At 55.1% G+C, this 27,305-nt stretch overlaps 5 protein-coding genes across 8 annotated transcripts in view; 2 read left to right on the forward strand and 3 right to left on the reverse strand.

Moving 5' to 3' along the window:
• The window catches only part of LONP1 (lon peptidase 1, mitochondrial), a 21,743-nt gene extending 20,764 nt beyond the window's left edge, over positions 1–979 (forward strand). Inside the window, 1 exon segment of the mRNA XM_024745720.1 lies at positions 632–979. Coding sequence (XP_024601488.1) covers positions 632–808 — 177 coding nt within the window. The 3' untranslated portion in view covers positions 809–979.
• A 117-nt stretch (positions 980–1,096) lies between these two features.
• On the reverse strand, positions 1,097–2,595 carry RPL36 (ribosomal protein L36). The gene is made up of 4 exons (XM_024745726.1): positions 2,481–2,595; positions 2,206–2,300; positions 1,297–1,431; positions 1,097–1,226 (listed from the first exon to the last, which is right to left on the reverse strand). Exons 2-4 carry the CDS (start codon positions 2,296–2,298, stop codon positions 1,137–1,139), a joined length of 318 nt encoding a protein of 105 aa, XP_024601494.1. The 5' UTR covers positions 2,299–2,300; positions 2,481–2,595; the 3' UTR covers positions 1,097–1,136.
• Positions 2,596–3,890: 1,295 nt separating this feature from the next.
• HSD11B1L (hydroxysteroid 11-beta dehydrogenase 1 like) lies at positions 3,891–8,648 on the reverse strand. Of its 3 annotated transcripts, none has more exons than XM_024745721.1 (7): positions 6,808–8,648; positions 6,594–6,724; positions 5,905–6,016; positions 5,432–5,523; positions 5,056–5,149; positions 4,758–4,923; positions 3,891–4,656 (listed from the first exon to the last, which is right to left on the reverse strand). In XM_024745721.1, the coding sequence occupies exons 1-7, from the start codon at positions 6,878–6,880 to the stop codon at positions 4,461–4,463; spliced, it is 864 nt and encodes a 287-aa protein (XP_024601489.1). In that variant the 5' UTR covers positions 6,881–8,648; the 3' UTR covers positions 3,891–4,460. The 3 variants fall into 3 exon arrangements, with proteins under 3 accessions (XP_024601489.1, XP_024601491.1, XP_024601490.1); XM_024745723.1 differs by having other exon boundaries at positions 4,250–4,427; XM_024745722.1 differs by having other exon boundaries at positions 4,478–4,682.
• Positions 8,649–8,799: 151 nt separating this feature from the next.
• On the forward strand, positions 8,800–10,826 carry MICOS13 (mitochondrial contact site and cristae organizing system subunit 13). The gene is made up of 4 exons (XM_024745724.1): positions 8,800–9,200; positions 9,889–10,066; positions 10,265–10,316; positions 10,602–10,826. Exons 1-4 carry the CDS (start codon positions 9,172–9,174, stop codon positions 10,697–10,699), a joined length of 357 nt encoding a protein of 118 aa, XP_024601492.1. The 5' UTR covers positions 8,800–9,171; the 3' UTR covers positions 10,700–10,826.
• Positions 10,827–14,429: 3,603 nt separating this feature from the next.
• SAFB (scaffold attachment factor B) overlaps positions 14,430–27,305 on the reverse strand; it is a 34,463-nt gene continuing 21,587 nt past the window's right edge. Inside the window, exons 9-21 of one of the 2 annotated variants that reach the window (XM_024745749.1) lie at positions 26,846–26,940; positions 24,937–25,086; positions 24,777–24,859; positions 24,322–24,461; positions 24,078–24,166; positions 22,385–22,491; positions 20,215–20,502; positions 18,929–19,066; positions 18,442–18,484; positions 15,764–15,882; positions 15,348–15,448; positions 14,901–14,967; positions 14,430–14,731 (exon numbers count right to left, since the gene is read on the reverse strand). In XM_024745749.1, the coding sequence (XP_024601517.1) occupies positions 14,614–14,731; positions 14,901–14,967; positions 15,348–15,448; positions 15,764–15,882; positions 18,442–18,484; positions 18,929–19,066; positions 20,215–20,502; positions 22,385–22,491; positions 24,078–24,166; positions 24,322–24,461; positions 24,777–24,859; positions 24,937–25,086; positions 26,846–26,940 (1,538 nt within the window). In that variant the 3' untranslated portion in view covers positions 14,430–14,613. Of the gene's footprint in view, positions 14,732–14,900; positions 14,968–15,347; positions 15,455–15,763; positions 15,883–18,441; positions 18,485–18,928; positions 19,067–20,214; positions 20,503–22,384; positions 22,492–24,077; positions 24,167–24,321; positions 24,462–24,776; positions 24,860–24,936; positions 25,087–26,845; positions 26,941–27,305 lie in introns of both variants that reach the window. The other variant, XM_024745748.1, reaches the window with a different exon arrangement.

Here is a 27,305-nt window from a genome sequence, read left to right on the forward strand (position 1 = left end):
CCCCCGAGCTCCTGGCAGCACCCCAGTCTCTCTCACCTGAGCCCCCAGGCCTCTCCCTGTCTACCTCAAACGGACCGCAGCCCCAGCTGCCCACAGGGAAGGGCTCCCTATAGGGCTCCCGTGATAGGGACACCCAGGCAAGGTGTGTGGGAGGCTCTCTGCACCTTGCTTTCCCCTCTTGCAAAGTGAGAGGTTCAGTGAGTCACTGCATGCTATCCCTAGAGCAACACATGGTGACACATGGGGACCCTTGTCCACCAAGGGGCAGAGTCAGGCTGAGGGACAGCAGCTCAGAGGCCCCAGGTGCGACAGGGTGCGTGGCAGTCTTCAGTTCCTGTGCATTTTTAGGTGCCAGACCTCTAAATGTAAAGCAGTGGGTGCTGTGATTGATTAATCCCAGAAACCACGGACCTCATAATTCCTGTATTTCCAGACACCTTTGGGGGTGGGGAGAGCCTCTGGGGTGACGGCACACTAGGAGAGGCCTGGGTTCCTGCTGCCAAGCTACTGAACAGAGGCTGGTGACGTTACCTTGGGCCTCAGTGTCCTCAGCAGGGTGGCCCCTGGAAACCTGGCTCCGTGCCCAGCCCTCTCGTACCTCCCACACTGACCTGACTGCCGCCCATCCCAGGCCAAGCGTGCTGGAGTGACGTGCATCATCCTGCCAACCGAGAACAAGAAGGATTTCTGCGACCTGGCAGCCTTCATCACCGAGGGCCTGGAGGTGCACTTCGTGGAGCACTACCGCGAGATCTTCAACATCGCCTTCCCCGAGGAGCAGGCCGAGGCCCTGGCTGTGGAGCGGTGACGCCGGCTCTGGGCACCGCAGGCACCGCTGGGCCCGCCGGGGCTGGAACTGCGCTCAGGGGAGAGGCTCCAGGCAGCTGAGCCACAGGAAGCTCAGGAGAGGCCTGGAGCCCGACCTCAATCATGGCTGAATCACTGACTATTGAATTATGATTAAAAGCCGTTTCCAGTACGGCTCGGTTGGCTGTGGCTTCTTTCTGTGCTCACCACCCTGCCTGTCACCAAGGTGCCCAGGTACCCGTGTGCCCAGCAGGTGGCACCCCCTTCCCACTGGCAGCAGAGAAACCCCAAGTTTCTGGAAAAGTTTTATTGTGTGCAGGGGGAGGGGCTCAGTCCTTCTTGGCTGCCGCCTTCCTCATGGCGGCCAGGACATTGCTCAGCTCCTCTCTCTTCCTCTTGGCACGGATGTGTGTCCCCACCTGCCGGGCAAGGAGGGCCGTGAGCCTAAGCCCCAAGTCCCACCCCGGCCCTAACAGGGGTCCTACCTACCCTTTTCTTGATGAACTTGAGGGCCCGCTTGTCCTTGGAGACCTTGAGCAGCTCCATGGCCCGCCGCTCATAAGGGGCAAAGCCGCACACCTCCCGGATCATGTCCCGCACGAACTTGGTGTGCTTGGTGAGGCGCTGCGGGAGAAGGGAGGCGTCAGGGCGGGGCTCGGAGGGGGTCTCCGGGTGGAGTGTTGTATGTCTGCTAACAAGGGAAGCCCAAATCCTCCCCAGTCCCCAATCTTATCAACATTAAAGTGGCACGTCACACCCGGCCTTTGCACAGGGTGTTCCACGGGCCCAGAACCCTCTCGCCCTGGACACAAGCTGGGCACCGTGGAGTCGGGGCCGCTTAATGAAGAAATATATAAACCCCCATGAGCCTACGATTCCTCAACCTGACACACAAGGAATCCGCTTTCCCTCCACATTCCAACCCCGATCCAGAAACCCTTCTACTCGGCAAACTCCTGCTCATGCGTCAAAATTCGCTCCCAATTCGCTCCTGCCCCAGCTTCCGAATCCACGGGCCAGGTGGGTCCCATTACCTAGCCCTGGCGGGCGTTCGCCGCGCAGGCGCGTAACCGGCATCTTCACACTGCTCTGCGCAAGCCTGACACCCCCTTTCTTCCGTTTAAGACACCAGGGCTGGACTTCCCTGGTGGCGCAGTGGTTGACAGCCCGCCTGCCTATGCAGGGGACACGGGTTCGTGCCCCGGGCCGGGAAGATCTCACATGCCGCGGAGCGGCTGGGCCCGTGAGCCATGGCCGCTGAGCCTGCGCGTCCGGAGCCTGTGCTCCGCAACGGGAGAGGCCACAACAGTGAGAGGCCCGCGTACCGCAAACAAACAAGACACCAGGGCTCCTCACTGCCCTCGGGACTCGACTCCCGACTGCGCTCCCGGCACTCACCCCACGGCGGCGGCTGTGCCTCGGCTTGCTCACGTTCTTGGTCACCTTGTGGCCCTTGTTGAGGCCCACGGCCATGGGGTAGCGCAAAGCCATGGCTGCGGACAGGGGTGGGGAGAGAGGGGTGGAGGTGAGTCCCAGCTCGGTCCCCGCCGCCCGGAACCCCGCGCCTCGGCTCCCCCGGGCTTGCTCGCTGCACCCAACCAAACCCCCGAGCTGCACTGGAGCCCCAAGGGTCCGGATGGCAGCCGATGGTACTCGCGCTGGGCTTCACTAACCTGCTGCTCCTCAATGGCTGCCGCGACGGAAGGGCCTCAAACGCACCGAACTCTGGGATTTCTACCGACCCGCGGGCGGCGCGGGCCAGAGAGGCAGGAATGTCGCGGGCTCCCCCTGGCGGCTGGAGGCGTCCCGGTGGGGCCCCCTGAGCATGCGCGCTTATCCTCACGGGCCCAAACCAGTAGTCGGACCGGGTGGGCGTGGCTGTTGCTGCGGTGTCTCCCTCTGCGGGTGGGTTGAGAGGTGAAATCCAACCTCTGCCGCCAGCTGGCTGTCCCAGCGCCAGAGACTTCAGCTCCCACTACTCGAATTTCTCCATTTATAGAATGATGGCAACAATAGTACCTATTCCAAACTGTTTGAGCAAGATATGATAACTGGCACAAACTCAAATTTCCACAATCGGAGAAATTGGTTTTACTATATATGAAGCCAAGCTCTGGGCTAGAGCTAAGGAAAGCGTTGTGATATAGTGCCCCCTGGTGGCACTTGATATAACTCGATGTAATTTTAGGTGCAGGGATAGGAGGCGTGGTGGGAACAAAAAAATATTCTTTTTTTCTGGTTTTTATCTTTCAATCCTATTTATTTCCAAGAGACAGTATGAATTTGAGGCTGGTCTGTTTGGGGTTAGCCCTTGGATCACCTGCTAATCTTGGAGGCTTGGACAGCCAACAGCAACTAGTTTTTTTTTTTTAAAAAACATCTTTATTGGAGTATAGTTGCTTTACATTGTTGTGTTAGTTTCTGCTGTATAACAAAGTGAATCAGCTATACTTATATCCCCATAACCCCCCCTCTTCCGTCTCCCTCCCACCCTCCCTATCCCACCCATAGCTAGCTGTTTATAACATTGTTTCATTCTTCAAAACATTGTTTTGTTTTAATAACATTGCTTTCATTTAGTTTTTATCTTTACAGTTGCTTTTTCTTTATGCGAGCACTGCTGGTTTACCATTTTAAGGAAAGTGTCAATTTTTAATTCATGAATCTAAATACCAGTGATGTGCAGGTGCAGCCCACACGTTGCCTTAAAGAGGGACAGTCTGGTGTCAGAATCCCAGCTTCTGCCTCTGACTTCCCGTCTAAGTTTCCCCATCCATAAAATGGTAACAATGGTAGCACTAACCTCTGGTTGTGAAGATGTCATGAATGTCAAGTGCGTAGCGCCTGATGCAGGCTATCATTATTGGTGCACAAACCATGTTCTTCGTGCTGCAAATATAGCCTTTGGCCCACAATCGGTTACACTTCCTTCCATCCCTGACTTCCTGGATGACGTCCACCTGTCTCTCAGCCTCCGTTTCTCCACCTGTGAAATGAAGGTGAGAGTTCTGGCACCAATACACACATCCCTCTTCACCTCCTGCCACCAGCAAACTGGAAGGACCAAGGAGTCTGAACAGATGTGCAAGGAAGAAAGCTTTTTATTATCAAATGGGAGGCTGGATCCAGCCCAGAACATTCTTTTCCTCTTCCCCCTCCTCAGACCCCACCATCAACTCGACAGCTTCGAGGGCTCCCCTGCTCGGGGAAATGGTTGTGGGATGCTCCGAGGCTGAGTGAGTGGAAAGAACAAATCAGCGACGCAGTGGTTTCAGGTCGCAAATAGAGAGGGTTCCAAGGGTGGCTCAGTAGTGTTGTGACCTGCTTGACGCGGCCAGGGCCCTGAGGCAAGTCACACAGCCTCTCTGAGCCTCAGTTTGCTCATCTGCAAAATGGAAGCAGCAATCATATCATCAATGACAGCTGAGAAGACGGAGGTACTTAATTGCCTTCCAAGTCCCTGACAAGATGCCGGGCACGCCTCGAGTTCTGACTGTTTTCAGGTGCTGGTAGTTTTTCTCAGGTTTACTTTTCTGTCTTGATGACTTTCTTTTGGCCCTTGGCCACCTGCTCAGAGGTGTCTGTCCGGGCTCCAGGACGACTGGCTGGAGGGTCTTCTTCTGGGAAGACGAAGGGGCATTAAGCCCAGGGGCTCAGGCAGCAGCGGGGGTCGTGATGTTGAGCTCCTGGCGGATGAACCAGGCCCTTGGCTGTGGCATCCAGCCGCGAAGCAGGCAGAGCAGATGGAAGCGCCACGGGTAGAAGACGCCGGAGGCACGCGTGGCGCTGCCACGAATCACAGCCAGGGCTGCCTTGGGCCCTGGGGCCGCCTTGGCCCTTGTGACGCCCCTGGGGACAGGAGGGTGCGGTGGGGACTGTGGCTACGGCTGAGCGGCCCCCCACACCCCCTCCCCGCTCAGCCTGGCCCCGGCTCGCGTCCTGGGCCTCACCTGACTCCCTCGGCGGCCGAGGCGCGATCCTGGAGGCCCAGGACGCACATGGTGATGGCGACGTTCACGTCCTGCACGTCCAGCTCCCGCCGGAGAGAGCCGAAGAGGCTATCCAGCGCGAACTTGGCCGCCGAGTAGGGGCTGGAGAAGGACGTGGGCACGCGGCCTGGGGGCGCGGGAGGGCAGTGGCTGAGCGGCCACACGCCGCTGCTCCTCCTCCGGGAAGCCTTCCTGCCCACTCCAGGCTCGCCTCCATCGGCCCCATGGCTTCCCCACTCCCCGCCCCGCGTACACGCACCTAGCAACGAGAACACTACCACCAGGGAGCCCTTGCTGTCAGTCAGACTCGGCAGCGCCAACGAAGTCAGTTGCACGTAACTCAGGAAATTCACCTGGAGGTGGCGACTGCGAGTCACCGGGCGGAGGAGGAACCGAAGGCCAGAAGGGGCAGGGGCGGAGCCTAGAGCCTGGGGGCGGGGCCTTGGTATGTAGGGGCGGGGTTCGAGGACTGGGGCAGAGTTCTGAATGGACGAGGGGGAACACCAGCCTGGGGCGGAGCCTAGAACCAGGAAAGTTGGGGTCTGGAGCTGGGAAGGGCAGGGCCCGAGAGAGGAATGGTGAGAGGGTGGAGTCTGGCGGGAGGGCGGAACCGGGGCCGCAGAGGGGCGGAGAACCTGCATGAGCCAGCGTGTCGCCTGGGCGCTGCGGCCCCGCGTGCCTGCTGGGGCGGCGCCGAGGTGGTTCATCACCAGGTAGTCCAGCCCTCCTGGCCCGGAGAGGCCCATCAGCCCGGAGCTGTCCTTAAGGCTCCGCCCCCCGCGCCCTATGAGACACCACCCATAGCCCTGCCCCCTGAACTAGCGATGCTCCGGCCAGAGCATTGACACAATGAGCTCTGACCCAGGTAGCGCCCCAACTAAGATCAAAGAGACCCCGCCCTACTCCCTAACCAGGCTTCATCCCTGATCTAATGAGGCCCGGTCCAGAGTTCCACCCACCGAATGCCATGAGGCGCCACCCCTAGCCTTGCCCCCGGACCCATAAATCTCCGCCCTCAGACGGCCGTTACTACCACACCCCCGCCCCAATTTGGGTCGTGCCCCTAAGGCCTAGGCCAAGGTCCCAGACTCCAGGCCCCGCCCCTCACCCAGCTTGTCCAGCGCAAACTGCACCACGCGCTCGGGCACCTCAGGGGAGGCCATGTCCGCAGCGATGTAGAAGACCTTGGGAGCGCCCAGCTTCCGGCAGTTCCCTACCACCTGGGGGGGGCCAGAGCTGCCCGTGGGCCCCTCCACCCCAGCTGGCCCCCCTCCACCTGCCAGCCCTAAAGGGGCCCCAGCCTGAAGCCCCCTCCCCTACTATGAGCCTCAGGTTCCATTCAACCTCATGCCTGAAGTGTTACCACTGGGGTAGCAAACTGGCAGCCCATGGGCCAGAATAGGGGACATTTTGCTTGTTCAACCATCAACATTTAAAACGCAGATTTCAAATAAATCTTGAGATTTCTGGCCTCTTGAAATTTTGGAAGGTTCATCCCCAGGAGCTGCACATTTCCTTGAAATAACACTGGGCTGTTTTGAACTTGAGAACCCTAGCTATCCACACAGCCTTTGGTTACTATCAATACTCCTATTTAGTGAGGAACAGTCCTTGCTTTACAACTGTCTTACTGATTCAACCCCACATCACAACCCAGGAGAAGGTCCTTTTATTGTCTCTGATTTACAAATGAGGAAACTAAGCCTCAGAGAGATTAAGTGACTTACCCAAGGCCACACAGGAAGCCTGAATGTTTGCAGGTATTCAAACACAAAAAAAAAAGATGGATTGTCTCACCTTCTGCAGGAGAGCCTCGGTGTGGGCAGTGAGCACCAGGTGGGAGCCCAGGCGCGCGTAGTGATATGCCAGCTCCTCCCCGACGCCCACGCTGGCTCCAGTCAGCAGCACACGGGCTCCCTGGAGGCTGGCTGGCAGTGAGTAGGGGTGGTCAGCTTGGGGGATGGACAGGACAGCCAGAACGTTCCTCTCACCCCCACCCCCAGGCACTCACCTGGGTCAAAGTTGTCATCCCAATAATAGGCAAAGAACAGGGCTCCCAGCCCCACGAGCAGCAGCACCTTCATGGCCCTCCCTGGGCCTGCAGCAGGAGAGAGGAGGGGCCGGCACAGGCCTGGCCCACAGTCGCACCCCAGTCACACCCATTTCCCCAACGGCGTCTTTGTTCGAAGAGCCAGTGGTGATGCCCCTGGCCCTGCCCCCTCTTCTCCATCTGCAGAGCCACCACCTGGTCCAGGTCATCATCTAGCTCACCTGAACCACTGCAGCAATCTTCTTCCCCTACTGAAAACCCTGCCCGTTTCACTTAGAACAAAAGCCTTGGTGACCAAAAAGGGTCTGCTTGGACCAGCCCCTCTTGCTCACTCTGCTTTGCCACACCAGCCTCTTCACTGTTCATTGGAACCAGCCACTCACCATCCTGCCTCAGGGCCTTTGCATTGGCTGTTCCCTCTACGAGGCTGTATTTTGTATTCCCAAATACAACTCAATGGCTTGCCCTTTCAAGTCTTGGCTGGAAAAATCACCTCCTCAGAGGGCACTTCCCTGGCCTCCTTCTCTAAAGCACCTCTGTTCCTGGTCACTCCCTCTCTCTTACCTGTAGAATTTTTCTCCTTCTCAGCACTTGTCATCCCCTGAAATCATCTTGATGATTTGTTACCTGTTCAGGATCCCTCTCTCCCCTTAGACTCAGCTCCATGAGGGCAGAAAGGAAATGGAAACCTGCTTCTGTTTTGCTCCCTTTTGGATCTTCTGTGCCCTGAACTGCCAGACATGCAGTAGGTACTCAACAGATAGACTGACCCAGAGTGATATGAGGAAGGTGGGAGGTGAGAGGTGGGGGAGCCCAGAAAGATAACTCTGTCTGGAGACACCCAGAAGGAATCAGACACTCGGGACTGGCTTGGAGATGGAGGTGCCCGTGTCATTTACTTGTTCCAGGGAGAAGGTGAAAGATATAAACAGGCCAGGTGATTAAAGTTAAGGGGGTCATGGATCTCCCCTGAAAAGGGCACAAGCCCATCACATCTTAGGGTTTCTATCCTCTGAACTGCATGGGGCAAAGAGGAAAGGCCATAGGGATCTTTGTCCAAAAACATCTGAGATGTCCCTTCCTGCTCCAAACCCTCCCAGGGCTCACCACTGCCCCAGATGGAGACCACACCCTCCTCACCTCAGCCCACGAGACCCAGCAGGTCTGGCCTCGGCTCTCTGTCCATCCTCATCTTCCCCACTTCCTATCCATGAATCTATCAGTTCTCAGAAAAGGGAACTCCTCGCCCTAACCCAGTCACGCCAGCGTCCCCTCAGCAGGGAACACTCTCCCACCTCTCCCCACTTCCAGGGAAAGCCCTGAAGCCCCACAGCTCAACACTCTCCTCAAACTGGCCCTGACCATAGTTCCCTCGCAGGGGTTGGCTGGCAAACTGGGTGGGTGAGTGGGCGGATAGATGAATGGATGGATGAAACAGCCAGGCTCTGATGGGGGAGGAAAGGAGGAAACCCGATCCTCGCAGAACCCACCGGCCCCCTGACCTCGCCGGGCCTCAGTTTCCCCTCTGGACAAAGGGGGCGTGCGACTCACTGCACTCTCCCAATCGCGAACTCACCCACTCAGGCCTCAGTTTCTCCCGCTGTCCAGCGGGGCTGGGGTCCGGGCCTAGGAGCCACGCGTGCGCCCCTCTGCCCTCACTTCACCACTGCGTCCGCCAGGCTCCGACCGCGCCCCCTCCCGTAGGGTCTGAGTCACGCGACTCCGAGCCCACCTCCTCGGGGGGAGAGGCTATACTGTGGGGACTCCGCTCCCAGGCGTTGCCGGGCAACAGCCTCCCGCCTAGCTCTCCTCTGGCCTCAACCACTGACCTGATCACGTGACTAAAGGCCCGCCTTTCTCATACAAATCAGCCCTCGTGTTGCCGTGACAACCGGCTTCCAGGCACTCTCTTCCTGTGCCTGGGCCCTTAGTCCCCCGCGCCGGCGCGGGAGACGACATCTTGTGGGTCCCCCTCAGGCCCCACTCTTGTCACCCGATTCCTCTTTCCCTCACGTCACGAGGGCCGTGCCGCCCCCGACTGCATTTCCCAGGAGGCTTGGCGGCTAAACGAGCCGTCCGGCGCCTCACGTGACTTGCCGACTACTTTTCCCAGACAGCTTTGCGGCGGCTGGGCCCTGAGGACTAAGCTTCGCGCAGTTATTTTGCAGTGAGACCTCAACCTCTTTCTGTTGTCTAGGTGCCGAGACTCCGACTCCCGGAGGCCTTTGCGGCTGACAAGAGACTACGCCTCCCAGAGGCCTCTGCGACGGCGCAACCGGAAGTGACGGGCGAGCCAAGTGTCCTTGCGCGCGGAGCGGAGCGGTCATGGTATCCGGAGTGTGGTCGCTGATGAGGTTCGTGGGGCCACCAGGAGGGCCCCAAGCCCCCGAGAATGTTCCCTTCTGCGAGCACCCTCCATCTGGTTTGCTCCCGATCGGCTTTTTGGCGCCCGTAGTGTCAGGTCTCCCGTGTCTGTCCAGACAGGGTGGAGCTTCTCGCCCCCCTCCCGCTTCCTAGCGAGTCCGTGCCTTTCCCACTCTGTACCCGAGACCCCTCCGAGCCTCAGCTGCCCGCTCTGTAATATGGGAATGCCGCACGCCTTTGTTGGGAGGTTAATGCGCACCCAGAGCTGCGTATGACAGGAAATGACCAGGGACACTTAGAAAACCCCCGCGGGTTCCTCGCGGAGCATCCCTCGGGGCTGGAAGGTAGAAGGTGGTCAGGAGTCTTAAGTCTTCACTGTTCCCTGCCCTCTGCGGGATCTTTAGTGACACTGTTTCTCTCCAGGCTTCAGTTTACCAGTTAAATGGAGCTGAGTATCCCTGCACGCCTTAAGTGCTGTGGGTCAGGCACCCCTCTGGGCTCCCAAAATGCCCTGTGCTTCCCGCATTAGCTGCCTGGCTTCAGGTGTGTCACTCTTTGGACTGTGGGCACGCCCCTTCCCCTAGGGGTCTAACCTTCACCCCCATACCTGCGGTCCTAGACCCGGGAGGTGGCCCGCAGAATCTGCTGAGCTGCTGTGATTCCTTTCTCTGCCTGCAGGTTCCTCATCAAGGGCAGTGTGGCTGGGGGCGCTGTCTACCTGGTGTACGACCAGGAGCTGCTGGGGCCCAGCGACAAGAGCCAGGCGGTCCTTCAGAAAGCTGAGGAGGTGGTCCCCACAGCCGTGTACCAGTTCAGCCAGTACGTGTGCGAGCAGACAGGCCTGAAGATACCCCAGGTACTCCAAGCTTGGATTGAGGCTACGGCTCTGCGGGAGCAGGGGCGTCAGCTCTGGGGTGGCCTTTGATCCCCGGTCCCTCCAGCCCTGCTTGGCTTTCTCCACACTGGGGCATGTGCTGCTCTCCCTGCCTGTGAGGGAGGCGCGGGCTACCAGGCCTTCCCCTTTCACCAGCCCCTTCTTCCCCTCTCTTCCCAGCTCCCAGCCCCTCCAAAGTTTAACTTTCACATCCGCGAGTCCTGGAATTCAGGTAGGCCTTGGTCCGTCTGCTTGCAGGAGAGTGGCCCCAGATACTTCCCACCTCCCTTCCTGGCCATGCCTTTCCATCACTCTCCTTCCTGCTCTGTGTGCACCTGCTGCCCCCGCCTCCCCGCCCCGCTGCCCCCAACGGATCTGAAAGAGAAAAGGGAGTGGAAATTCCAGGGAGGTGGGAGCAATATGTGGCCTCCACCTGTTTCCCTGCATGGAATTGACAGAGCCGAAGTGGTGCCTCTCAAACTCTCTGCTGAAAGCGCTGGGCCCTCCTTCCCCACAGGCATCATCACGGTGATGTCCGCTCTGTCCGTGGCCCCCTCCAAGGCCTGGGAGTACTCCAAGGAGGGCTGGGAATACCTGAAGGAGCGAACCAAGTAGCCTGTCAAGAGGAAGCTGCCTGCCCCAGGCGGGAACAGGGGCTGGGGCGCCATGGACGCCAGACTGGAACCCCACTCCTAGGGCAGCTCCCGGCCTTGCCGGCCCAATAAAGGACTTGGAAGTGTTCCCCGATCTGTGTGCTGGCCCCCGGGGCGTGGGCTGCTGGCTCCTGGGGGCTCTTCAGGGCCTGACCTTGACCGAAGGCCAAGGTTCACTCCTTTGTATCTGGGCCCTGCCCACTGGTGGGCCCTCGACTTTGTATGGTGAGTGGGAACAGACCACTGCCCTGGGGCTCAGGGCCCATCTGCGTCTGGGGTCTTCTCAGTTCTTGGAGGGCTGAGCACAGGGTGGGGCAATCTGGGGGTAAGGGCTGGTCTACACAGCTGGGAGCCCCCAGAGCCACTGATTGTCTGTCCTGCTCGGCTCACTGATCTGCCCGCCTAGTCTAGTCCCTGTCCTCCTGCCCTCACCTGCAGCCCTCACCTGGTTTCCACTCTCATTCCACCCTCTCCCCACAACCTGGGGATTCCTGGGGAGCACAGACCTGGCGGTCATGGCCGTGCAGGGAGTCTCCCTGGCCCACAAGGGCCCAGTTTTCCAGATGTTCCCTGCTCCCCTGGGAAGCCTTCTCTGACACCCGCTGTGTCAGCTGCTTGGTGACCTAAATGTGTCTCTGTCCAGCTGGAGCTCTGGGGAGGGTGGGCCCTTGAGATGCTCCCTGTGAGATCCCCAGCACCCAGTCACAGAGCATCCCACCATGGTGACGGCAGGAGGAAACCTCTGCCCCAGACAGGGTAGGAGGTGGGCTTGGGTGGGAGCCAGTGACTGGCCCTGGGAACAGGGAGGAGGCCTGGGTAATGGTGCCCTGAGCTGGCACAGGATCCGCTGTTCCCAAGAGTTCCGGAGTTCATGTCAGTTGGTTTAGGGGATAGAAGTCACCCAGGGACATGACTCAGGAGGGGACAGCACTGTTACAGATGAGGGAAACAGAGACCAGAGGCCAGGGCATTTCCCAGGCTCGCCTGGGAGCAGAAGCCAGCATGTGTCCATCCATGCATCTGGCCAGGGAGGAGTGGGGAGGGCAGGGTGCTTGGGGAGGGAGAGCCCTGAGTGACCTGTGCCACCCTGGTCTCCAGGAATGGTCTCCAGGTGGGGTCTCCCATGTCCTGTGTGTCACCTGAAAGCCACCTGGGCCCCTGTGGAGGTGGGAGCGGGTCTATGATGAGGGTGGGATGGGTGGGGCCTGGGGCCATCTTTGATGCTCTGCTGCCGAGGAGGGAGCTGGTGCTGGCCATTTCAGAGGCTGAGGGCACATCCCGAGTTCAAGGACAAGCCCTGTGAGCTGTCCCAGCCTGACTCTCGGTCCACAGAGCCCTTCCAGCAGCCTCATGGGCCCATTTTTTACAGATGGAGAATACAGGAGGGGTTTGTGCTCAGGGCGCAGGGAGCTGGGGTGGTGCCATGTGCTCCACGAGGCTCCCTAAAGCCTCACGACCCTCCCAGAAAAGCGCACAGGAAAGGAAGCCAGTCTTTGAGCTGCCCTGGGGACGTGTGTGTGTGTGTGTGTGTGTGTGTGTGTGTGCGCGCGCGCACGTGTTTTCTAGCACTGAAACCAGCCTATGGTCACTGGCCCAGGGTTAGCCATGGGCTCTGCTTGACCCCATGGCTTTCCCACTGTCCACACAGACAAGCTGACAGCCTGGAGACCAGTGCTGCTCTTGCCTCTGTCTCCTCATCCAGTCAGACCCCTATTCCTCTCCATCGACTTGTATTTGTTGCCAGTGATCACCTCCCTGCTGACCCCACCTCCAGGCCTGCCCCCTTCCATCTGTTCCCCAGACCATGTCTGATGACGTCACCCCCTGTTCAAACACCTGCAGCTCCCCGCCCTCCCTGTGAGCCCAGACTCCTCAGGGGCCCTGCCTCCCCTCAGTCCTTCTTGGATATGCCAGCCCAGCGGCCCTCAGTTCCCAGAACACAGCTGGCTTTCCCGCCAGCTTTTGCCCACAACTTTGCAGCCCCTCATTAGGCCATCCTTCCTCGAGTGCCCTCTCTGGGCTTCCTCAGTGCCCTGTGGGTGCCCCATCACAGCGCCCAACACCTTGGGGCAGATTTCCACAGCTTGGCATCACTGATATTGGGAAGGATAAATCCGTGTTGGGGCCACCCCAGGGACGGGGTGTTGAGCAGCATCCCTGCCTCCAACCCCCAAAATGCCAGCGGTGCCTCCTTACCCACCACGTATGACAACTGCAAATGTCTCCTGGTGCTGCCAGTTGTCTTCGCAGGACAGAATCACCTCGTGGTTGGACGTCCAACATGGGTCTCAGTGGGCTGAAACCCAGGTGTGGCCATGGCCGGTTCCTTCTGGACTCTGGGAAGAATCCGTTTCCTGCCTTTCCCAGCTCCTAGAGGCCACTGTGATCCTTGGCTGGCGTCCCTTCCTCTGTCCTTACAGCCAGCAGTGCGGTCTTCCACTGTCGTGTCCCCTTCTTGCCCTTCTCCCTATTTCCCTTACAAGGACCCACCTGGGTAACCCCAGATACCATATGAAGGTTCTTAATTTAATCCTGTCTGCAGGTCCCTCTTGCCACGTGCGGTATAAATTTACAGGGATTAGGAGGGGGATGTGCCTGGCCTGGTGGAGGAGGTGTGTTCAGCCAACAGGTGGAAAGGCCTGGTCCTGTGTCTGTCTTCCCTTGTCTGGGCCCTGGGGGGACAGGGGCCCGGTTAGCCTTGGTTGTTGGTACATCTCAGCCTTCAGACAGGGCCAGACCCTTCTTGAGTGTGAGATGGAGCCAAGAGGCAGGCCTCTGAGCACTATTCCCCTAATAGGGGGGCCTGCCCCCAGCCCCATCCATACAGACCCAGGGCCCCTAGAGACAAGGAACACAGCTGACCTGGGGAGGTGGCACTGTCCCACCGAGCCACCCCTGGAGTCCAGGCAGCACTTGAACCCTGAACACACCTGCACCTTATGTGGGGTGAGACCCCCCGCCCCGACTCGGACTCCTCTGTCCCGGCTCCTCTTTCCTCTCCGGCCCCTGCCACTCCCCAAGGTGGACTTCATCACCTGGTGGACTTCATCACCTGGTGTCCAACAGCTCTTCTGCTCCTCTCACGGCACACGTGGTCATCTCTCCTCCCCGCGAGGATGCAGTCCCACTCACGAGGTCCCTAGAGGAGTCAGATTCAAAGACAGAAAGTAGGTGGTGGGGGCCAGGGGGCTGGGGACTGAGTGTTTGATGGGGACAGAGTTTTAGTTTGGGAAGAAAGAAAAGTTCTGGAGATGGACGGTGGGGATGGTTGTATGACGCTGAGAATGTACATAATGCCACTGAACTCTACCCTTAAATGGTTAAAATGGTCAATTTCATGTTACGTGTATTTTACCACACAAAACCCACAAAACAGCCCGTTCAGCAAGGGTGTCATACATGGAGGCAAAATGTGGGTGATTGGAACAAACATCTGAGGTATGTCACAAGGCCCCTGAGGAAGGCCAGACGGCTGAGACACACGACCCAGACGGTCCTATGAACTCTGGGCCCAGGCTCACGCAGGCTGGAAGGTGTGTGCTGCTGGCAAAGTGCTTCTGGAAAACCCAACAGTCCCCGAAAGCTGCCCCTTTCCATCCTCTTTCCCTGAAAGAAGGGCTGTGGCTTAGCACTTATGAGTATGATTTCATTTTACTTAAAGACGTGAAAATAAAAAGACACGACGCTTTAAATAAAGGGTATGTGAACAGAAACACATTTATTACAAAAAACCAAAAAAAAACAAAAAACAAATTCACATTGTATTGAGCTACAATATGGCAGCAGATAAAAAAAAAATTATTGTACACAGTTTAAGGGAACTCTTAACAGAACATATTCTTGTTGCCACGTGACATAACACAGGAGCCCAAGCACTTAGTAGCGGCGAGTGAAGCGGGCGTCGTTGGGTCGGCTCCCCCGGTTCTGGCCCCCGAAGCCGCCACGAGGGATCACATGGCCCCGAGAGGCCCCCCCGGGGGCAAAGCTGCCACGCCTGAAACAAAGGCAAAATATTTTTATTTTTCACTCAGTGGGCTCTGCCCTGTGCCTGTGCTCTCTGGGGCCTCCTTCCTTTTAGCAGCAGTGACACCCACCCAAGCACACAGCACCTTCACTGATGCGAGCCCACAAGCAAAGACAAGACCGGTGACAATGCGCCTTACCCCGACATGCCTCCCCGGTTCATCATGTGACCTGGCCCCGAGTGACCAGACATACTTCTCTCACCGCCTGGAAAACAAGGAACAGTTTTCACACAGCGCCTCCAGGCACAGGACGTCAAGTTCAGACACAGGGCTCAGACAACTCCAGTCCCTTTCTTGAGCCACAGGTCAGTCCGTGGAGGATGTGTGAGCACACGGATTGCCCACACCCACTCTCCTTGCTAAGTCATGGTGAAGAGGAGCTACGGCACCTGTGGCACACCTCCTGTGCCAGACCTCACCCACTCACCCACCCAGGCCGTAAGGAGCAAGGCCACACGCTAGGGAGAGCAGAGAAAGCTGCTCCCGCCCTCACGAGCAGTGCCCGACGTACAGCAGGGGCAACCCCAGCTTCCCGGATGCTTCTCCACCGAGACAGATGCGCCTTGGCCAAGGGCCAGTCCTCACCTTGCCACCTCCTATGGTCCCTGTCCATCATGCCTCCGTCAGCAGCGCCCTGCCACGCACGGTCATCCTCCATTCTTCGGCTGTGGTCCCCCCACTCACGTCTGCCCCTTGGAGAAAGACATCTCTGATTTGGATTGCCCCCACCTCTGCCCTCCAGGAGAGCAACGGCACTGGGTTTGAGAGGGTGCGTTTAGCACTTTGTGACCCCAGCCCTTTGAGCAACGGGTGCTGTGGGGGAACGGAAATGGCATTCGATCTGATGTTGCTCAGAGAACTCAGAGGCAGCCTGGGCCGTGGCGAGTGCACTGGGCCCGCACTCAGCTTATGCCCAAGACCAGGGGTCCTCAGCCAGACACACCAATCCTGCCAGCTGGGTGAGAGGCCCCGGCGGGCACCATGGGACGTGAGACACAAACCTGGGGGGAGGAGGCAGCCCCCGGCCCTCGCTCATCCTCTTGTCAGAGCTGTATCCGCCCCACCCATCACGGGAATCCCGTCCGTGGCGCTCTGGTCCTCCGTGGCGTTCGGGGTAATGCTGGACGTTAAAGGGTCAAAACGAAAGAAGGCCTCAGTACAACCCTGGATCCCAGGGCCTTTGGAGCAACAAGTTAATAATGACAAGGACAATGACTCAGACAGGAGCCCCTGCAGGCCCAAGACAGTGCCCGCAGGCCTTCTTTACACTGTCTGGGGCCACACAGGACCCTTCAGCTGGCACAACACAGCCGCACCCCCGAAGTCTGCTCAAGGCCTGGGGAGGAGCAGTGCTCATGGAGCCCAAGACCAAATTAGGTTCTCCCTAATCAGAAGGCAGAGATTCAGGCACCAATGAACTGAAGCGTGCTGGGGCTGAGCGACTGCCCCACACCAGGAATGGACCACGCTGTGCCAGGTGCTTGTGCGCTCAGAATATAATCAGGGAGCCACCAGAGCAGAAGAGCCACCAGGGATCCTTTGACATGATTCACTCCGGGGCCTGGCATCCTGTCCTGCTTTGTCCAGACACGACTCCTTGGCAGCCCAGCGGCTTACTCAGTGGCATGGCCACGTGAACTGCTTGGCCGGCACAGACCCCAGGAGGATGAAAGAGGACACCTCATACTCTAGCCCCTTTCCCTTCAACCCAAGCCCGTCCCTGCCGGCTGCAAGAAGGCCCAGGCTGACTTTCACGGAGCTGGCGAGGTGGCTCTGGCTCCACAGCCCTGTTCTCTTGTTCCACAAACCTGGTCTGTGGCTTTGGGGCTTTTGCCCCAGGACTATGGTCTAACTGAGAAGGAAGGAGAAAGGCGTCCTGGTAACGAAGCTCCTTGGGGTCCCGCCCCAGCGGCCCTGTCCCCGTCTGCATCCATGGGAATCTCCCGGGCCAGGGCAGGTACACGGTGGCTCCACACGGGAGCCCTGACTTCATGGCCCTCGGCGCACTAGGCAGCACCACTGCCTGCTCCCCACGGCCGCTCGTCCCCAAATGTGTGCCCACACCGCCCTAAACACAACAAAAGGGGGTCAATCTTACAAGATAGACAAAATAGAACACTGTTCCTTCAAGGGGCAAAATCACAAGCCAACGTGTCCAGGAAAGTCAGTGCTGACAAATGTAACAAGGGCTCTCAAATGGGATTCCGCAAGTAGTTCTATGAACAACCTTCAAAGTGCACTGACTTAAAAAAAATTATAGCTCATGCTTTACACAGCTTCATTTCATTTTGGACAAACATTTAAGAATGACCTTTTATCAATAGCCTTCTGAAGACTAATCAGACAAACATTTAAAGGATGGAAGTTCATCTCAGCAAGACCTAGTTATTTAAAGCCCATTCCCATCTCTCCCTGGTGTTTTAAAATTTAACCAACCTTCTCCTGTCTAACAACCCACCCACCCACGGACCAGTCCAACAAGGCCCTGAGGCCTGTGCTGGTTTTCCCTTTCTGTGTCAGATGTCACCATTTGCTGTTCGGGGCAGCAGTTGTGTCTTACTTGTGATTATGGATGTGAGAACACAAACACTCCTCTCAGTCAGGAGAGCACTATCTAATCAGATGAGAATAGCTATCCATGATCAAGAGCAACACGGCAGGACTGGGCAAACACTTGCCGCAGACACGTATGTCATCTCATTTAACCCCCCACTCCACCTCACCCTCCCTCCCCTCCTTTCACAGCTGGAGAAACAGCCTCAGCAGAAGTGGTGGCATGGCGATGTGACCCTGGTCCTGATTCTGGAGCCTGGACATTTAACCACTGTGCTCAACGTCTCCGCCAAAGGAAACCCATGACACTAGGGGTACATTTAGCTGCATGGGAGATTTATGCCTGGGAGCAGAGAAACAGGAATCCCGTGAGGGTCATGGAATTGCTCCTGAGGTGGCAGCGAACTCCTCAGATGCAGTCAAGGAGCTTAGCCATTCCCAGCCATGTTCTCAGGCATGGAGGGAGGATAGGACTGAACGTCTGTGCTGTAGTCAGGGAGAAGACCGACCCACGGGGCAGCGATTCTGCCAGAATGATGCCCTGACCACAACTTTCCCTCATCCCTCTGATTCTCCAAGGAAACCCACTAAGAAGTCAAGGCTCTTTGGGGAAGTTCTCAATCTAAATGTAAGATAGGAAAAAAGGAGAAAACTGAGCTTGTTTTCTAATGTGTTCATCCTGCAAAGAGAAAACATGTGGGCCTGACTCAGTTGTTTCCAGAGGCTCAGCGGAGGCGGGTTAACCCTGCGACCACTGACACTCCAGGTGCACTCGGGCTCCGTGACACGAGGCATCGTGTCTAGTCAGTGCTGTGGGTCACAAGGCACTTCCCAACAGAGCCTGCCAGCCTCATGCAAGGCTCTCCAGCACTTTACTACCGGTGTAGTCACTAAGGTGTATAGAACCTTAGGGTCAAAGCCAAACAAGGCTTCAGAATACTTGTTTGAATTTTGGGCCAGCACAAAGCACAAGCTATTCACACGGTCATCCCACAGAACGTTGCAGGTGCCGCACTCCCTTACTCGTTCTTCCTCTAACTCAGGTGGAGGAGGAAGAAGGCAGGCAAAGGGAAGAGAACCAACTGTACAGGGAAAACTGTGGCTACAATCACAACTTCTGACTTACCTGTCCTTCTCTTTCTCCCATGATTGACCTTGAACCTTCTCTCCTGAAAAAAGCAATTTAAATGAAAGCATAAGGAGAAAGATAGGTTGGTTAAGTCCCCGAACGGAATACATTTCCACTTGAACCCAGGTAATTCACACACACTCTGCTGGTTCAAGTGGGCTGGCTACCTAGAAGCCTAGAACCTAGAAGAGCCACTTGAGCTCTTTGTCATGAAGAATGAACCAGGACAGGGACTTCCCTGGTGGTCCAGTGGTTAAGACTTTGCCTTCCAACGAACGGGCCTAGGGTTTGATCCTTGGTTGCGGAGCTAAGAAAGATCCCATGGCTCGGGGCCAAAAAACGAAAAACGTAAAACAGAAGCAATATTGTAACAAATTCAATAAAGATTTTTAAAATGGTCCACATTAAAAAAAATTAAAAAAAAAGAAAAGAATGAACCAAGACAAAGAAAACATGCATCAAGCAAGCAGGGTCAGTGGCTGACCTGTCGACTGAGTGGTCAGGGTAGCGGCCCCGGTCCCTGTGGTCAAAGTCGTGGAAGCGGTCCTGGCGGTTGAAGTCAGAATGATAACGCTCATCCAGGGCGGCCCGCTTAGCTTCTGGCCAGTAAGCATCATCTCGCCTAGGAGAGGAAGCAAGAAAGAGGACGTGCATTTCCCCCTCCAAATAGATTACCTTTGCGGAAGCTGGTAAACTTGACCCTCCCACTGCCCCTATCACTTCACAGAACGAGAAGGAACTTTATCATTAGCGCCCACATGAGCTGATAGTGCCTGGAGGGGTGACGTGGGATGTGACTGAAGGGCTCCATTCTCTCTTACCCCACATGCCCCTCGTCCCCCACAGAAAAGCTCAGGTCTCCCTGTAGGAGGGCATCAGTGAAGTGGGTGTCAGCAGATCCCCTCTGGGAACCTCTCACGGCCATGAGGGTCGGCCAGTCTACCAGGACAATTATTAGTACGCTGCTGTCCTTCTATCCCAATGCAGACTTGACCCAGCAGACACCAGGTGGGGAGGACTTTCAGTAGCACTTGAAATGTACTGGTTCAAAAACATTTCTGACCATAACAGACTCTCCCCTCAGTATCTTGTAAAATGCATGAAAAGTCCTAAGACACCTTAAAGGCACTTTACAGAAGTCTCCCTGTTACATTACACAGGGACCTCTCTAACCCATGCCAGTAGAAAGATTAAAGCAAAGGAACAAACACACACCACCAGGCAGTCTGCCCCAAGACACAATGCATGTGGAAAAGCGGACAGGATCATTGCTAGGATTATCACCCCAGACTCCTGACAGCAAGATCTGAGACAGGCCTGTCACTGGTGGTTAGTGTTTTAGTATTTGTATGGCACATCAGCATGTCTGGGGAATTAAAACCAATCTCATTAACAGAATGAACCAACACAAATTACTGCAATGATTACAAAACCTGGAAGGTGCCCAGAAGGAGGTGCTGGCCGCGTGCCCAGCCCCATGTGTTATGTGCTGCTCTGGGTGTCTGAACTCCTTCCTGGGGGAGGGGGCGGTAGTCTGTGCTGGGACCTGAACCTAATGATTTAATAAGCACCACTTTATCCAACCATTTCTCCACCGATTTCAAACTATCTCAGGTTCCCAGATGAAGTAATACCAAATTTGACCCTAACAAGTACCTGTGCTTCCTTTTAAGTAAAAATCGTTGTGTTAACAGGACTCTGGGGACCACAGCACAATTCTAAACACCAGGGACCACCTCAGGGGCGGCGGCTAGGAGTGGCGTGGCTTACCGCCCGTCGTCGTAGGGCCTCCGCACGGCGGGCCGCCGCTCCTGCTCATAGCGCAGCTCCTGTTGGCGCCGCAGCTCCTCGCGCTCGTGGTGGATGCGCTCCTGCTCGCGCCTGCGCTCGTGCTCCACGCGCATGCGCTCGCGCTCCAGCCGCTCCCGCTCCAGCCGCTCCCGCTCCAGGCGATGTCTGTGGAAAGCCAGCCTCTCGCGGGCGATGAGCAGCCGCTTGCGCTCCTCCCGCTCCAGCTGCGCTTGCATGCACTGCTCTCGCTCACTGCGCTCGCGCACCCTGGAGGCAAAGAGTAGAGGCTGCAAGGGCCTAGGAGCCGCAGCAGCGCCCAGTGCTGAGGGCCTCTCCCAGCAGGGGGAGCTATGGATGGAGCCACGGCTCCGCCCTGGGGTGGGATGGGGGGCCCGGGCTGCAGATACACTTAGCAACAAGGGCCAGCGGCCGCTGGGTGGTGGACGCAGCCCAGCTGTGCAGGACCCCGCCAAGGCTGAGGGCACTGACAGCCTGCTTTTGCAGGTGATACTGATGGTGCCCAGCGCGCTTCCCTCCAGTCTCCGTGTACAGCTGCCAGGTTGTCTCCTGTCTATCCTCTGCTCTGTGTTTAGACACATAATCATACCAGCAGAAATGTCTAATCTTGCCTTACTTTGTGTCTGCGTCTTAGAAAAAAATGGCTGCAGCTTCCTTGCTTTCAGGCACCATGTCCTGGACCCTGTGTGTCCCCACCTCGACAGATGTACGGCATGCTTTTGGGAAGGAGCCCACGGAGTGAGAGGCCACAGTTTACATGACCACTCGCAGACGTGGGCCTTCTGGTTGTACCCAGCCTCAGGGAAATGGCCACCCCGCCCCATTTTCTTAGCACAGGTTCCTCTCAGGCAAGTTGGGGGAAGTGGCATTGCTCGGTCTGGAACACCAGGATTCAGAAGCCCATGCTACCTCGGGACCGCTCTCCAGGCTGCTGTGCCCCCGGACAGGTCACTCCCACCACTACAAGCATCCGTCTCCCCCCACTGTATTTCAGATCAAAATAATGGATGGAAAACCAGTCTCACTGCAGTTTTCACCTGCATGTCGCTGATGCCTGGTGAGGCTGAACGACGTTTCATGTTTCATGACCATATGTACACAGCCCCTTCTGTCCATCTTCTATCAGGTTATTTTTTATCTATTTCAAAAACACCTTTACTACCATCTGTCACACATCTCTGCACTTTCTCTTTGGTCTTTCATTGTATAGAAATTTTAATTTAGTCTACCTCTCCTTTATAAGTTTTCAGTCCTTTCAAAAGTTCAAACTCATAAATATATTTACTTTTGCATTACACGGATAACTAATTTTTATGTTTATGTTCAGCCAGCAGTTTATGTTGACAATTTGTAGTGATGTGAGCCAGAGATCCAAAGGACTGTCCGAAGGCACAGCCAAGTGACCTGAAGCCATTCTGGGGCGAGCCCGTCCTTTTCTCACTAGTGGGAAATGTCACTTTTATCATGTTAAACTCCCACACGCACACGGGTCAGTTCTACTCATTTGCTAATTACTTCATCAAAACCACACTTTTTCTCTGCCCACTGCCTTTCCCTTTCCAGCACAAAGTTCTGTACGGCGTACTACAGAAAACAGTGCTCCTGCCCCCTTTCTCAGTCTCATTCTGCTAGCCTTTTTACTAATGGTTCTTACTTTTTAAACTACAGTTAAAATTTTTTTTCTTGATAGGAAACATTAACTGTCACTCAACGTGATCGACGTCATTTCTGTTTAGTTTTTAAAAATTATGAGGACCTTGTCTTGGGCTTATTTAAGGATGAGGACCTCTCAGCTCTCTCACTGGGTCTGTCCTACTGTTTTTCCCTATTCACAGCTTCTGGAGCAAATTTGCTATGTTCTGTTAACTAGCACTACTGTCCCAGGAAAGCATTCCATCTCCCTGCCATTGCTACCTCCCAGAATCTTCAAAATATCTGTCTGAGAAAACAGTTTGAAAAAAGTCACAGAAGGAAGCCAGTGCACAGGAAGTCTGTGAACTAAAAGCCAAAGGAGCAGAAGTTTAAAGCAATATTCCACCCACAGGGGACTTGAAAATATCCTCCCAGGACAGAGTTATCACCAGTCAACGGCAACACCCAAACCAGTCCACATTCCTGGATTCTGACTCACCTGCGGGACTCTGAGTCTCGTGACTTCCTCGACTCTTTGACTTTATCAAAGGACACAACAGACCGCTTCTCCCTGCTAGCCGATTTGCGATCCTGGCTCTTGGAAACCTGGTTCACCAAGAAACATTGAAAAGTTAAGGTAGAAACAACAACAGGAAGAATCAGGTGTGTCCAGGTCCAAGCATCCAAGATCAGAAGAGAAGATGAACGTTTAACGAAACAATCAGATAACAAAGCCTTCTCTCCTAAGGAACTTCATGTTTGCTTATCGTAATTCAGTCACAGACTGTCATTACCATTTAATGCTAAAATATGACTCATCGAGTTCTTTCACTAGTCAAATGGAAACGAGTATCTTACCAGAAACTTTTTGTAAGATAAAAAAGTATTTTTTTTCACTTTGTCTTTTGCGTCCCAAACACATTCTTTAATATTAAACATGCAGCGATGCCCAATTGAGGCTGCTTCTGGTATGTTTGAGGATTCCTTATTTGTGCCAACTGCATTATTTTTTGAGATCTACCCGCCTCAGCCCTCAAATTCACACTTCCAATTTGCCATTCTACATCATTTATTATAAAGTAAGGGGAAACCGCCCTAACACAGTAAAATATTTGCACAAACACAGGCAGACTGAAATGCCATAATAGAAATGTCAGCTTGCAAATGGTCCACAACATTCAGAAGCTTAAACGGTTTATCTTCTGGGCAGCACAGGTTAACATGGCAGGCCTGAGGCTGGTGTTAGAGAACTTGGCTTTCAGAGTGTCCCTAGTCAAGAGTTAACTGGCAAAGGTGGTTCACTGTGCCCAGACCATGCAAACGATGATTTCTGCTGAAAACCTGCTCTCCTTCGGTACTTGCCTGGAGAGGGGCCTACGTGACCAGCCCCAGTAAAAACCCTGGGAGCTGTGGCTACAACGGGCCTCCCTGGGCAGAAGTATCACCCTCAAGCGGCTGCACTGTCGCTGTTGCGGGAGCCATCACGGGAGGGAGAACACAAAGGAGCCGGCAGTGTCCCCTCCAGACTCCCCACACCTGTCTTTCCCCACTTGCCCAGCTCTGTATCCTCTCTGCCATCACTGAAGCCAATCTTGACTGTGACTACAACTATGTGCTGAGTCCAGGGGGGCCCCCAGTGGATCTCAGAATGTGGGTAGCCTTGGGGACCTGGACCCACATCCATCAAAGTTGTAAGCCTGTCAAAAGTTGAACGTATGAATATCAACAGCTACCCATGACCCCAGTGGCAGGCAGAGTGAAGTGGTAAGAACCTAAGACTGGCACTCTGTGGATTCCGTGTTCTGTGGAGCATCTGCAAGTAGTTAGAGTATGGACTGGCTGTAAAGGCGGGCCGGAAGGCTGGCTGGGTCACACGGGGGTTTAGGAATGCACGATGAGAGCTGCTGAAACTTCCAGGCTGGCAAGGAAAATGGACTACTGTACCCTGATTCAGGCAAACATAGCCAACCACTCCCATAACTGAATTTGAAAATTAGTTATAAAAGATGAAAAAGCAACAATTCTTATCATACAAACTATGAAGCAAAGCTTTTAAACTTTCCCATTTTTAAAGTTCAAAAAAACCTACATTTTGAAAAGGCTGACAACTTTTCTCAAGCTCAAGAAGCCCCTAAAACACACATAGGAACGTCAGAGGAAATAAATACCCTAGGTGGGAAAGGAACACTCACTCTGTCTTTGGATCCTGATGTTTTGACACTGATAACAGGTACACCTTTAGATTTATCCATCACCACAGTCCGCTCAGTTCCTCGACTTCCTACAGGAAGAAAGGAGCAAGATAAGAAGCAGCACCTCCAAATGAGGAACAACAATCAACTCCATAGGCAACAAATGTAGTTTGTGTTGCCAACTAACCACACCAGCTAGGAACAGAACACAAGGTGAAATCTCCCATACCCATCGGTCAGCTACCTGATTTTGTGGTTCGAGATCGTTCTGAAGGGCCAGGTTTCTGATCATCCTGATCTTTGCTCTTTTCTCCACTTCCATCTTCACTCTTTTTAGCATCATCTTTTCTGTCAGGCTTCTCTTCTCTCTTAAGGTTTGCAGATCTAAAAATAACACCCCAGACACAAGTGGGTGAGAAGAGATATCGAGGGAAAAAAGCCAGTGACGATGACAGGACTCTTGCAATGAGCACCAAGTGATGAGGAGGCTGCCTCAAAGGCATCAATAGGATGGAGAACAAGGAGCCTGCAGAGGGACTGGAGTCATCTCCCAGGACTAGTGGTGAAACCGTCCTCAACGAATGCAGAAAAGTAAAGGGGGTGACGGCCTCACAGCCTTCCCCATCCGTGGAAAACGTGAAGGACGTGAAATGAAGAAAAGGGTCACCTTGGCCACAATCCCCTCGGGAAGAGTAATACCTGTCAGCATTGCTAGACTTCTCTTTTTTCCCCTCCCCTTCTCTTTTGTCAGAAGTTTTCTTCCCAGCAGGTTCATTTTTTGCCTGAAAAAGAGAATCAGGTGGAAGTATTACCTTATTTCCTAACATGGTCACATCCCGGGAAGAAAACAGCCCCTTACTTTTTCTACTGAGATCATCTTCCCGTGGAGCTCTGTTTTGTGCAGGTGGTTAATGCATTTTGTGGCCTCTTCCGCGGTGGACATGGTAACAAAGCCGTAGCAGCGAGCTCCAGGACTCCGGGCGTTGGTCACAACCTTGGCGCCCACCACCTTGAAGGAAAGCACACAAATATGGCTCGGACACGAAGCCCGCCCACAGATCCCGACACTGCAGTTCATGCTGCGCCCCCCCCCGCCCCCCACCAGAGACGCTGAGGACAGGTGGACAAGTAGCAGGTAGAGGCTGGGGAGGGTAATGCTCCTGTCTGGCTGCTCCTCCTCCATCCTGCCTGCTCCTCTAGGCACCAGGATGACAGCGTGGACGACAGAGAAAGTGAAGCAGAAGGCAGAGTCCGGCCAGCATGCCGTTAACACTATGTAAAATTTGCAAAGCAATGTTTCTGAATATGCAGTCATCTACGTGGCCAATGAAGTAGGAAAACATATCTACAGAAGGAGCGACGGGACAGGTTCATAAAGAGCGCTCTGTAATGAAGAGCCCATCCTACTCCTAACAAAACAAATTCAAAGAGATGTTTCAGGCACTACAGATACATCCTTATATGCTATTTAACTCTCCCAACAACCTCAGTAAGCTGAAGTTAGGAACACCCTTTTATGGCAGAAGGCACCACAGCTCAGGAGAGGTCCCACTGGAACCAGTGGCCATGGCCAGTATTCAGATTCACTGTGCCACATGGAGTCTTACCCCCAAAGGAAGGTTTCAGAGTGGTCTGGTCCCTTATTCGAGCCAGCAGTGAACCCAAGACACTGCAGGCTCCAGGCTGACACTTCCCTGCTGAGAGCAGCCATCTACTTTGAGGGCCACAGCAGAATCAAGAAAAGGGTCCCACCTTGTATTATTGAGGCCCAGGGAGTTGTGAGTCATTTTGAGAAACATGTCAAGTTTAGTTTTCCTTGTTAGTTCCTGAATGTCAACAACCAAGGTAAATGACGTTGGTTTTCTCAGTTATCATTGCTGAACCCTTACTACGAACACGAGCCTGTGCTAAGTCTCACTTGGCCAAGGCTGACTGAGCGACAAGGAGGCACAGGTGCAGCGGTTTATCTGGAAGCGAGTCCAGGAAGCATAGGGAGGAAGGGGGAGAGGAAGGGGGAGAGGAAGGGGGAGAAAGAGGAGGAACTAAAGGCAACACACGGGGGACTGCAGTTGGCACTCAGGCGGGGAGGTGGCCCACCTGGGCGTCACGGCCACCCCTGCTGGGCTGAGGATGGAGGGAGACAGGCAGGGGTGGCAGAGAAGAGGGGGCCAGAGCTACCCAGCTGGGGGTGAAAGCAGGTGGGCAGAGGCAGGGCACCATCAGCTCTGCTCCAGTTACACACGCCATCGGAAGGAGGCAGCAACTTTGAGGGCCCCCAGGTGACGAGATGAGGTTCACACGGGAGAGGCGACATGCCCTGGCCACACAACTCTGAGCGGCAGAGCTGGGGCCCATAGCTGTCCACACCGGCCAGGCTCCCCAGATCTTGTTTGTAACCGTGTCTACAGCTTCATTCTGTAATCACCACCATCTCACGAAAATGCTACCAGCACCTTCCCACCCTGCCCTCTGCTCCACCCTCCACAGCCCTCCCTGGATTTAAGGCCTAAAGCCAGAGAAATGGATTCAGAAAGGTATCAAGTCGTGTGGTGGCTTGGGGGCCGGGGAAAGGTGAGAAATACAAAGTGGACGTGGGCTCTGGGAACTCCCACTGGGCTTGCATCTCTCCCCGTGGAGGGGCGGACCTGCCACGAGCAATGTGAAGTCAAAGAGCGGCACGGTCACTCTAAGTCCTCACTGCATGGGGACAATAATCTGCGCGTAGAAGCCATACTGCATGGGCTTAAAAATATCATCCCCGGTCTTACCTTCCCATACTTGCTGAAAAGATTCTTCAAATCTGTAGCTCTGGTGGTAGAAGAAAGTCCACTAACCCAGAAATTCCTACCACAACTGCTACGACCTATCACAAAAAAAGTTCAGGTAAAAAACACGACAGCAACAAAATCCTGAGTCTCATTCCAAACCAGACACTTTCCCTTCTTGTCCCAGATGCCAGCAGTACCCAAAGCCGGCTGGGGTGTGGGGCCCCGCCCACTGTCCTTACACAAGCTCTGCGCACTAGGCAGACGGGACCACTGGCAACGCCATTACTATGGCGAGTCGGGGGCTGCTCAGCCCGTGGGAGAGTCCCTTAGCTACCACATGGCATCATCCAATCCAGTGAGGCGACTTTGGAATGTAAGACAGGTGCTATCAGTGTGGAACCACAGAGCACAACCTACCCCTGGTTTTTGTTCTTCTTAGAACACTGATTAAGGAGGAATC

The sequence above is a fragment of the Neophocaena asiaeorientalis genome, unplaced genomic scaffold (genome assembly GCF_003031525.2).
Source record: "Neophocaena asiaeorientalis asiaeorientalis breed wild unplaced genomic scaffold, Neophocaena_asiaeorientalis_V1.1 scaffold357, whole genome shotgun sequence".
Taxonomy (NCBI): domain Eukaryota; kingdom Metazoa; phylum Chordata; class Mammalia; order Artiodactyla; family Phocoenidae; genus Neophocaena; species Neophocaena asiaeorientalis.